Source organism: Uloborus diversus, chromosome 1 (genome assembly GCF_026930045.1).
Source record: "Uloborus diversus isolate 005 chromosome 1, Udiv.v.3.1, whole genome shotgun sequence".
Lineage (NCBI taxonomy): Eukaryota > Metazoa > Arthropoda > Arachnida > Araneae > Uloboridae > Uloborus > Uloborus diversus.
This window is the reverse complement of record NC_072731.1, coordinates 22,833,374-22,845,715: the sequence shown is the minus strand read 5'-3', so window position 1 is coordinate 22,845,715 and position 12,342 is coordinate 22,833,374. Positions and strand designations below refer to the sequence as shown.

Below are 12,342 nucleotides of genomic sequence, written 5' to 3'. Positions count from 1 at the left end.
GAAAACTTAAAATACTTGAAAAGCTCTTCTTAGCAATGAATCGTTTTTAAATAATCTCCCTTTCCTCGTTAAAAATATTTTTTAGCTGTGCTTCAACTATTAGTCATGTTTTTTTTTACAGAAATTTTAGCTATTACTATACTATGATTATTGCATTCATTTTAAATGAAACTGATTACTTTACTAAGGATTGATGCTTTCTATGAAATATACGTCAAATTAACTCTTATCTCAATATTTTCTGCGATCAATGCATGCACAAACAAATGCTTCAGGGATTTTAAAACAATCTTCTCAGGTTCTGATGTAATTTTTTCAATTTTTTTCAACTCATTTTTCCACAGAAATTTTTACAATTGATCTTTTCGTATCATTGATCGAAACCATTACTTAAAGTGGAAACAAATACTTCATAATTTTAATATGAAAATTTTCAATGACAAGTACTTCAGATAAATTGTTGATCAATACTTTTACTATACAAGGGCACAAAAATTCTTTTGGGTTAGGGAGAGTTTCAAAATGAATCTTACAGGTCCAATAAAACTTTCTAACTATTCTTAATAAAAATTCATGTTTTTTTTTGACTACTTAAATTATACGATTTATCACTATCAATATAGTTTCCCATTAATGTTTAAAGCCATTTTTACATCACATTTCTCTACATGATTTGAACTTACCCTGAGTGGTAGCTTAACCTTAAACCTAGTTATTAAATCACTTTGAATTCTACAATTATTTTTTCTTCACATTGGATAGCTGAGCAGTAAATAGTTTAGGATTCTGTTTTAGCCAATGAAAACAGTAATACTATTAAATGATAATGATGAATTTCGCAGCAAAAAGTGAAGAAATTGTCGATCAAATTCACCTAGAATGACTAGAAACTTTACGCTACATACATGTATCATCTTCATTCAAACTACGTATGGATGAAAATTTAATGAAGTAGGTTTTGATATGTTTAGTTTACCGTTAAAAAATAATTTCTACTTACCTTTTCTCATTTTGATACAAACTAACATGGTACTGGCTTAAATCACCACTTGTTATTGGAACGAGATACTTAGATGAAATATGTTTTATTAATAAAAGCACATATGAAGCTTATTCCTGAGCTCCATTTGTAATAAACAGCTTCAGAGGTATCTATAACGAACCCCTAGTCACGAAGGTGTATAATGCTTATTCGGCCGGTAACTATTAATTTGGGTTTTCAACCATCCCTTACCCGTCATATGTTAACTCACCTGAACGCAATTAATGACCACTATCGCCTCTATCTTTAGACATGTATTTATTACGGAGTGCCAGGGTGATTTATGCCCTTCACGGTTGCCTAACTTACGCTCTTGATATTCTGAGGGTCGTTTTTATGTGTGTTTAAATACTTTTTACGTATAAAAAGGTGGCGAATATCAGTGTAAATGCGAGACATTTTCATTCTGAGAAATAAATGTTTAAGATTATGATCGTGTTGTTACATTCTTCCCTTTATAGTGTTTATTTTCGTTCCCGACGAGTGACACATTTTTCAATAGAAATATTACGTCATAGAGTAAAACCTGTAATGCTTGTCCATCCTTGTAAGTTGCCCATCTGTCTGGCTTCACCACAAAATACGCACCAAACCTGAGTGAGAATCTTTTGGAAAACCCTTTTTAAGTTGACCACATCGTCACCTCCAGAGCAACACTAAGACATCGCAAGTGGTCAAATTACACAGATTTGACTTTACTACCCGTTTAATTATTATTATTATTATTATTATTTTTTTTTTTTTTTTTTTGTAAAACCTTTTCTTTCATGCTCTTTTGACAAATCATTTAAAACTTTTCTTTCGCAACCAACATTTTATGTTTTTTATCATCTTTTATAACTATTTTCTTTTGTTGTTGTTTTTCATCGTACAATCTCAGAATCTTAATTCGCATGTCGTTATTTGGGTCGATGTTCAACAACTACTTATTTATTATTATTTTTTTACAAGCACTAATAAAAATTGTATTTTTATTTTAAAGATGTGTGTATTTTTTTCGAGGTAATATCCACATCAGTAGCAAAAATCTTATAATGACTAAGCTAAAAATTGATTTTCTGTCTTTATTTACTTAGGTTTATGTATTAACCTAAGTAACGTAAAACATTAGTAAGTAAAACATTTTTTTAGTAAAACATTTTTTTTAAATATTCATTAAATAAAAATTAATTATCTCCAAGCATTAATTTTACTTTATTATTTTCTTACTATATAACTTATTATTATCATCATCATCAAATTCTTCCTCTTCTAACCCTTTGACCGATTGAACATATTTTGAACCATTTACCCAATAGAAATATAATTTCACCGTTTCTGATAATATCGAATTCAAATTATCACTAGCATCATTTGGGGGACCGCATACTGCTTCGTAATCACCGAAGCGAAGGCGATGAAAAAGGAGAATCGATTAATCGCTCTCTCTACGGACTTTCCTTTGTCGATAAAAGGTGGAAAAAAATCATTGACAGAAAACAGGCGTGGACATAGGCGGTCTATGGACCTCAATTTCTAAGTGTCCTCCATTGTTAAGATGCGATTTACCAGTGTCGGTAATTGCATGCTGCTTTTGGCTCATGTCAAGAAAGGAAATGAGGATAAGGATGGATAATTTTGGATAGGAAATGCTAGTTAGAAAACTATTTGCTACCTCTGAACTTTGTCTAGATAGTGCGGATTTTATGCGATAATTTTTCCATTTTAGAAAGATGTTAATGTCGAAAAGGTCATTTAAAACAATATCGATATCGATTTGGTATGAATTCGGAACAGCATTTTGGAATGATCTCAGTGCCAAATTTTGATTTTAACATCAGGTTTCGATAAGCTGGAACAGTTGGTGTAAAACTTTTTTAAACACATTTAGTGGCAGAACTACGCCTACTCAATGTCAAGCTACTTAAACTGGCCCACTTAAAAAAAAAAATGTAGCAAAGTAAAGTCAAAAGGGTTTAGATTGTTCTTTTCAGAATAAAAACTAGTTTGATCGCTCAGTTTTGAAAATTTTAAGGCAGAAAAAGTAATGTTTAGGTTCATAAGAATAAATGCAGACTTGTTTTCTTCTTTTTCATTTTTTAAAATGTTAATCAACTTCAAAAAAGTGCATAAAAGCGAATAACATTTACATTAATATTTAGAATTGAGCAATACATCAAGCTATAAAATAGTTATTATGAAATATGTTTGATCTTTCATGAAACTAGAATCATCATAAGTACTCCCTTAAATAATCAATATCATAGAATTCGTCATATTATTCAATAAACGTAAACTATTAATATAATACAAAAGTGATAGAAATTACCTTGAAAGAGTCTCTTTTAGGAATGGAAGATAAACGCATTGATAACACCAATAAAGCAAAATTACTGCGAAATGTTGCATACACGTGCGTAGGAGCTATGAGCATTTTCAAAGCAGAACATATGAGGTTATGGATGAAAGAAAAATGAATGAAAAGTTGAAATGTTTTTTTTTTTTGTTTGTTTTCTATGCATTATGTAGTATTCAATGAAAATGTATCCTCTCTGAATCCATGATGTCCATTTGAATTGTATACTAATCTGTCTATCCATATCTATATATTTCTTATGTCTTTCAAAAATGAACATATGATGCGTATTGTGGTTTTTAATGGCTGTAGACAAAGTTAGTTGAAAAACAAAGTTTTTGCTAAAGATCATCAGAAAGGCTTGTTGTTGTTGTTGTCGTGTCTAATGACGTGCAGAGTGCGAAAGGTTTAGATACCTCCAAAAATCTTGATAACAAGATCTGATAATTCTGGAGCCCGATGGCCGCACAGGATTTCAATTGGTGGTGCTCCAACTGGAGGAGGGAGCGAATAATGGCCTGACTGACAATTAAAAACATGATCCGGGGTGAGTTTTAAATGGGGACAGTGCTTGCAGATGGGATAGGATTTATTATTATTCGGTACTATCTTCATGTCCATGAAATGTCCAGTGCGTAGCCTAGCTATTGGAGAAGAGAGGTTTCTTAGGCAGTGAAGGTCGGGGATTGTTGCCTTGCTGAAAAGCTGATCGTAGATCTTTCGCTTTGCAAAAGCATTCACGCCTGTAAAGATGGTTGTAAAGAAGGGGCTGTAAAAAAAATCAGAAAGGGTTAAATATTTTTATTATCATCGTTATTGTAGTTACTTTCATTATTATTATTATTCGCGTAATGACACATAATTATTATTTTATAAAAAATATCTTACTGGTCGTCTTATGGATTGAAGTAATAAAACCTTTTCAACATCAAATAAAATTTTAAGAAAGGCGAAGTTATGCATTAAAACAATTTTTACTCATCGTATTTTCTTCCTAATATAAAAAGTTTAAAAAAAAAAGTATGTTTAAAAAATGTTCCTTTGAGCGGAAAGAGTTATCATTTTTTCGGAGATCCTGCGATCAGTATCTGAAGAAATATGGGATTGCTTTTAGAAGAGGGTGCTGCGAAGGCTCCAAAATAATGACTTTATTTCAAGTAGAAAGCGTAATTCAGCTACTCCACAGGTGAAAATAGAGCTCTGCGCGTCGTAACATTTCGCAGAAATCGTTGTACCGCGACTTATAAATTGTTGGAAAAAGAAATCAATGTCAGCGTAATTCAGCTAACTACATTTCTTTCTGGCGTTCTCTGAAACTCTCTCTCTCTCTCGTTTTCTCGTTTTTGTTTCTCCTCTTACATTTTTCTTCTTTGCCGGAAATGGGGAAAATCTTGGATAGTGTGTTGAAGAATAAGTTTCTTATGAAATTTTCTATACGCTTCGGTTATTTGGAGGTAAAGTGATTTATGTTTATTCGGGAATTTACGAGAAATTTCCACTGGTATAATTGTCAAGGAAATGGGTTTTGCCACGTAGGGCTGTAACAAAACAAAAGGATTCATTGTTACACGTTTTCAAAAAGATTGACGTATAATTGCCTACAAAGAGTTATTTCAAGGTTTATTATTGGTTAAGATACATATGTATTGAACTATCTGTGCTGTTTTGCATAAATTTGAAAAAATATTTTCGAGAGAAATACGTTACATAAACGTAATGAATTGAAAAAAAAAATAGATAAATAAATAAATAAACAATACTGCTTTCTCGAAAAAGATTGACCAGAAGTAAATAAACAGGCTATTAAAAGGTTTGTCACTATGGGGAGAGGAGGAGCAACTTTTGAGGATTTTTTCTGATGTAGGAAAAATAATAAATAGTATTAAACAGTAAGTTACCGCCAATAAGCCAGGGCTAAAGCAGAACTTCATGCAGTGTACCAACAGTTCGGTTGTCACATCCAGAGACTGCGGTTTTGTGCTTGTTGTAGACCCAACTCAACAGTCTGGAATAGTGAATAACCAAGCTGAAGGCAAAAAATAGAAAAAGAAGGAGGCAAAAATATTGCATGTAAACCAATAGTACTCTCATTCGCGTCTTCTTGTTAATTCGTCCTCGTTCAAGTCAAAAACGTGTTTGACGTCACCAAATGGCGCATTGCTTTGTTCAGATCTAGTCTATATTTCCCATGAAAGAAATATAAAACGACTTTAAATGGGCAGAATAAGGATAAACGAAAGGACACGCTCCGGTTTTCTACGGGTTACTGAGCTCGTACTGCAAGCTTTTTCGAACGACTCATATGCTGGCCAAAAAAAAAAAAAAAAAAAAAAAAAAAAAACTGTTTTACAGATTGTATTAAGCGTAATTTTACTGAGCGCCGTTGCGAAGGCAATGCAATGTTTTGATTTTTTTGAGGACGGAGAGCGGAATTATTAATAGGATTTCTGTTGGGGGAAATGTTTGCATGCAAACACGTAATAGTATGTTTTCAACTTGCTTCATCAGATATCCTATTTAATAATTGGAATTTTTTGGAGTAAAAACATTAAAGAAAAATTTTATAATTTCCCTGAAATTAATATTTTATTTGACTTAGAAACAATAACTAAGCGCATTGAAAATAATTAGATGATGCTGAGATTTTTATTTTAACTTGGAAGTAGTGGCTGAGTGTAGTAAATAAGTATTAAAAGAGTGCAGATGTCAATTAAGAAGCAAAGACTATGCATATTAAAGCTTATAAGTGGATGCAGTAATTCTTATTTCATCTTAACAACAGAAATGTAAGTAAAATATGTATTGCTTACAGTACATCTTTACTAATAATAAAGCTGAAAGTCTCTGTCTGCATCTCTCCCTGTCAAGATCTCTGTCATAGCGCCTAGACCGTTCTGCCGATTTTTATGAAATTTGGTACAAAATTAGTTTGTAGCATGGAGGTGTGCACCTCGAAGCGATTTTTCGAAAATTCGATTTTGTTCTTTTTATATTCCAAATTTAAGAAAGTTTTACTTAGCAAATTATCACAACGTGGACGAATAAATTATAGAATTATCATAACTTGGAACCGTAACATGGGCAAGCAAATGAATATAGCAAATTGGCGAGAAATTCATCAACCTTTATTTGTAAATGTACAAGCGAACCAAATGACCTTTTAGATTTTCTACTGCGGGCAAAGTCATGCGGGTACCACTAGTATTTTAATAATTTTGAATTCTTCTTCGAAAGCCTAATTTTCCAACGACATGTCACTCCATTAAAACTTGATAAGAATAAATGATAATCAGATTTGAAGACATATTTCTCAAGATCTTAATGTTAACAAGAAATTCCGTTCACTACTAAACGAGCCCACTTTCCCGTATATTAATATCGACTTTCTAGTATCTGATCAACATTCTCAAAATGAGCTGAAATTGCAAATTATTTCAAACATAACTTATTACCATTTTAAGCTGATTTCTAGAAATAAAAGATGCGTCGCTCTTCTAAAGAAAGAGGTGCTTAAAAAATAAATAAACGAACAAATAAAGCAGAAGCACCTAATAAACCAAGCAGCTAATATATTATTTTCCATTTCCAAGAAATTCCGTCCACCACTAAACGAGCCCACTTTCCCGTATATTAATATCGACTTTCTAGAATCTGATCAACATTCTCAAAATGAGCTAAAATTGCAAATTATTTCAAACATAACTTATTACCATTTTAAGCTGATTTCTAGAAATAAAAGATGCCTCGCTCTTCTAAAGAAAGAGATGATTAAAAAAATGAATAAACGAACAAATAAAGCAGTAGCACCTAATAAACCAAGCAGCTAATATATTATTTTCCATTTAAAAAAAAATACTTTCAAAGAGAATTAAAAAGAATGAGCTTTTTTAAAATAAGTACATTAGGGTAGACCGGAGCACATTTATAGGGCACGTTTACGAAGTACCCTTTTTCTAAAACGAGTTATAACTGGAGTCCAACAGTCATATCAGATTGATGCAGCTCCCTAGCCAATATTCTCTCAACGTTTTGAGCATCAGTCGAGCTTCGGTTTTTAGCATGTGGATAGAAAAATCTGTTTTCTACCAAGTTGAGTAAATTTTGTGTTAAACATTTTGAAGCTTATTGTGAAAAAAAAAATAAATAAAAAATTAATTTGAATTTTGACATCTTGAATTCAAATTATGTTTTTCGCAATCACAAGTGTGTGTATGTAGGCGTGTGTGTTTGTGTGTGGGGTATGTGTGTTTGTGTGTAGGGGTATGTGTATGTGTGTGTAGGCATGTGTGTTTGTCTGTGTGCTGGCATAAGTGTGTGGGTAGCTGTGTATATGAATGTGTGTATGTGTGTGTAGGCATATGTGTTTGTGTCAGTGTGCAGGAATGAATGTGTGGGTAGTTGTGTGTATGTGTGTGTGCGTGCGTGTGTGTGTAGCTGCGTATGTATGCGCGTGTGTGTAGGACATGGATGCAACCTGGAGACGACTTTCGCTATAGGAGCAGCATCGTGAGGAGCCGGTCGACGGTGACAGGGTGTGGAGGGTGGCGGTGGGAAAATAAAAAGATAGGACATCAAAACAGTCAAATGAGAACAATAAGCAATCGTGATTGCTCAAAAAAAAAAAAAAAAAAAAACAGTTAAGAACAAATAAATACATAAAATTAGCAGAATTTTATCCTTTTTTGAGAATAGTATTTGTATGGAATGAAAAAAAGATATTTCTCCGCCAAAAACTGAATACATAAATTCCATCTTTAGAGTGAAAATAAAAACAAATCTCATCAACAACTATTATTTCACAGTAAGGGCAGTGACAAAGAACTCGGAGTCGATCTTACTTTGAGGGTAAGGTGTCGGGAGTCGAAAATTTTTGATTTAAGGACTCAGAATCGAATTGGTCACGTTCTCTCAAAGTCCGCAGATTTGCTAATGTTTGCAGAATCGGAGTCGGACTTATTTTGAGATAAAGTAGTCGGAGTCGGGATCGATGACTTTAAAATTCCAAGAGTCGGAATCAGTCATTTCCCTTTCGTGTATAAATTTTTTCCAAAGCTATGGAGTAAGGGTCGGAGTCGGGGAGTCGGAGCCCGACTAATTTTCGGTTAAAGGAGTCGGAGTCGACGACTCTTAAATTCTAGGAGTCGGAGTTGGGAGTCGTTAGTTGGTCATCAAGAGCTACTTCCAACAAAATTTATTCAAAGCAAATCTACCTTTATGTTCGGGATACATTATATATTGACTTATAGTTTCCCCGTAGAGGTTAATGTTAAAGGTTTTGCCTTGTTCAAAATTGAACGGAAAATTGTTCAAATAAAAAAGCTATTTTCTATACACATTCTTCATAACGAGCTTCTTCTAGCAAAGTTTGTTTGAAGTAAATTCGCCTCTAAGTGCGAAATTTGTATTCCCCCCTCCCCCCCCCCCGTAGGCGCTAATGTTAAGTTTTTTTTTTAATTGCTCAAAATTGAACGAAGAATTATTTAAATCAAAAAGTGAATGTTGGAATGAGATGTCCTCGCCAAGATCTTTCGAAAAAAAAAAAAAAAAAAAAAAATCAAAAGTTATTAGAGTGACACAGACAGATCGACAGACTCATACCGACATTTATTTTTCTCCATCTCAATACCCTACTTTCCTATTTTTAATTTTTCGATATTTATTTAATTATTTCATTTATTTATTTATTTATTATTATTATTATTATTATTATTATTATTATTATTTGACTTTTGTTTTTCACGATATTTTTAAGAGGTAATAAGTCTTTTTTCATACTTTTTTCTTCTTTTTCTGACTTTAACTGGAAAAGTAGGCTAAAAAGTAAAATATAGTATTCAAAGATTTTACTAGATATTTCCCCCTCAAGAGTAAGTAACGCATAAAAAAAACAAGGAAATGCTATAGAAATCATTTGTCGGAGAGGAAATATTCTTTTTCGCCCAAAAATTTCAGAACAAGTGCGGCAAGGGTTTTGTGCTAACTGGAACAGAAATGGTAATGACGCGACAGTTTCTGTCGCAGAAAGTTCCGCCATTTTTTTCTGGTGCATTTTTTTTTCTCCTTCTCTTTCATCCCTTACGGGTGTTTGGGCTGAAGAAGCAGCAAAAAAGAGATTACTGTTCACTTTTGATATACGAGGCGGCAGAAATAGCCCGAGGAAAGAGCGTAAAAAATTATTTCAGTTCTTTTGGGTGACAGTGAAGCTAATCCTTCACTTTTTGTACAATCCGATTTGGTCGGCGAGAATTGAAAGCGATGTCGATGTTTACTGCCTACGCAAATTCGATTCCAAAGCACTTTCAAAGTGCATATTGAAACTTTTCGCGACGTCATCTATTCTAATTTTCTCCCATGCGTTAAATTTCAAATGCTTTAAGAGTTAAAGGAATTTATTCAAGCTTCATTTAAAAATGCAGTTACAAATATAGTTAAATGTCTCACTATTTTCTATCTCGGCATAAGTTTTTACCATATCTTATTATAAGTATAGGTACTTTGTATGACGTACACAACCCAGCAGCAAATTTTTTTTCAGCAGTCTACGAAGCAGATTAAAAATAGTCTGCAAGATGTACTGACTTTAGATTAGTCGCAAAATTCTAAACAAGCACCTAGAAGAGATTAAATCTATGATGCTAAACAAAAAATGCACGGTTACATATTCTACCAATGAATTATACCCTAGAAAATACAGTACAAATCTTCATTCGCTGAAATTTAAGGTTGTATTTCTTTAATAATTTTAGATTGTTTCCGTCTCTTGGTGAGAAATAGTATGCAAACTTTCTCAAGAATCTCTGCCATACGTCGCTCTGTTTCTGCTACCGTAGCACACAATATGAGTACCAAACATGCTTTTTTGACGGTTCTATGTGTCAACCATTAATTATGAGCACAAAATTACATAAACGACTGGTACATTTTTAACTTTACTTTGTGTCTGTATTAACTGTAGTGAACTCCAAACCTATAATGACCGTGTCTTATTTTTGGATAATAATGAAAAATGCTTTGTTTCTACTATCCGGGTATACAATAGGGGTACCAAACATACTTATTCGATAGTCGTGTATCTCCCCCATTAATAACCCTGTACGGCAAAAAAAATGCTTCGTTTCTACTATCCGGGTATACAATAGGGGTACCAAACATACTTATTCGATAGTCGTGTATGTCCACCATTAATAACCCTGTACGGCAAAAAAAAATGCTTTGGTTCTACTATCCGAGTATACAATAGGGGTACCAAACATACTTATTCGATAGTCGTGTATCTCCACCATTAATAACCCTGTACGGCAAAAAAAATGCTTTGTTTCTACTATCCGGGTATACAATAGGGATACCAAACATACTTATTCCATAGTCGGGTATGTCCTCCATTCATAACCCTGTGCGGCAAAAAAAAAATTGCTTCTGACATAATTTTTGTTGATTCTTATGTAAAAAGACCCCTTGAATTTTTTTTAGCCGCAAAGTGTTATTTGTGCATCCTTACATAAATGACTGGTACATTTTTACTTCCTTTTACAAAAAAGGAAGTATTGTATTCGCGAAAAAAAATTCACTCAAAATCGGCCTTAATTTCCATTTTGCTCGCCCCCAAATGAGTATTGATTTTTTTTTTCAACCTGAAGAATCCATTTTGACGATCCCCGTGTTAATTACAACGAATTTTTGCTCGTGACGTCCGTATGTACGTAGGTATGTGCGTATGTGTGTATGTATCTCGCATAACTCAAGAACGGTATGTCCTAGAAAGTTGAAATTTGGTACATAGACTCCAAGTGGGTTCTAGTTGCGCACCTTCTCTTTTGGTTGCATTCGGATGTTCTAAAAGGGGTCTTTTACACCTTTTTGGGGTAAAATCATTGTTAATTTCAATGTAAACTCAAGCGGTGCTATAATTAGGCAAACACTTGGCAATATATCGCCAAGCTTTTAATTGCCAAGTTTTGTCGCCAAATTGGCGACGAATTTGGCGGATTTTTTTTTTTTTAATCTGGTTTTAATTTGGCCATATTTAGAGAGTATAGCATTGAATCACATTAAAACTGCCAATATTGCGAAAGTTTATCTGCATAAAACGTTTTCTTTGATTCGATTCGCAACAAACTTGGGGTGAAAATATTTAAAGTGTTTCTTTGCTCACTTCGAGGTTTTAAATTCGAGTAAAAGGAAGTCATGTGATGCACACATCAGCTCGTTAACTTTACATTGTGTCTATATTGACTGCAGTGGATACCAATACTCAACTGACCATGTCTCATTTTAGGGTAGGAGTGCAGAAAAAACAGTTTAATTTCTAGTATGTTAAAATTATCGGAAGTCTATGATAGTTGACATTTTGTTTTTAAAATGTTTGAAATATTTTCAGCGTAAATTTTAATTTTTAGATATGAATTTTTCAAAAAGTTTGATTTAAATTCTGCTTTGCATTAGTACAGTGGGAACTCATCAAATGATAAAATTTTATAAAGCTAACGTGAATTTAATTCAACGGAAGTTAAATAATATACGTTGCAAATTTGTAGTCATTTAAATGTACAACATTATTTCGTGCATTTAGTTATGTATTCTGTTATCTGAGTCTTACATAACTTTTATGAAGGTTTTACCCAAAATTTTTTGTTTTAATACTAATATACTTTCTTTTTGTTTTTCGTTATTTCTTTGCCCAAATTTTGGGTCTTCTGAAGATTAAGGCTTGATAAATAAATAAATTTGCTTAACAAATAAATAAAAAAAAAGTTTGTGTGTAACTGATAGGACTGATAGATCATTGTATTTTTAATTAAATGAATGCACATATTTATTAACTACCTTTTGATTTTGAATACCTTTTGTTCAAAATATATTTTAATACTTCAAAACTAATTTAATTATATATTTTATTTTTAGGTAGAAAACGTTTCTGAACCTCTTTGTGTATTTTGGGATTATCAAATAAGGTAAGTTATTTGCA

General features: G+C 32.7%; 1 protein-coding gene across 5 annotated transcripts in view; it reads left to right on the top strand.

The window, feature by feature from the left end:
* LOC129228378 (adhesion G protein-coupled receptor L1-like) overlaps positions 1-12,342 on the top strand; it is a 339,788-nt gene that overhangs the window by 253,437 nt on the left and 74,009 nt on the right. For all 5 annotated transcript variants that reach the window (XM_054863073.1, XM_054863058.1, XM_054863065.1 and 2 more), the window contains exon 12: positions 12,279-12,328. In XM_054863073.1, coding sequence (XP_054719048.1) covers positions 12,279-12,328 — 50 coding nt within the window. The remainder of the gene's footprint in view (positions 1-12,278; positions 12,329-12,342) is intronic.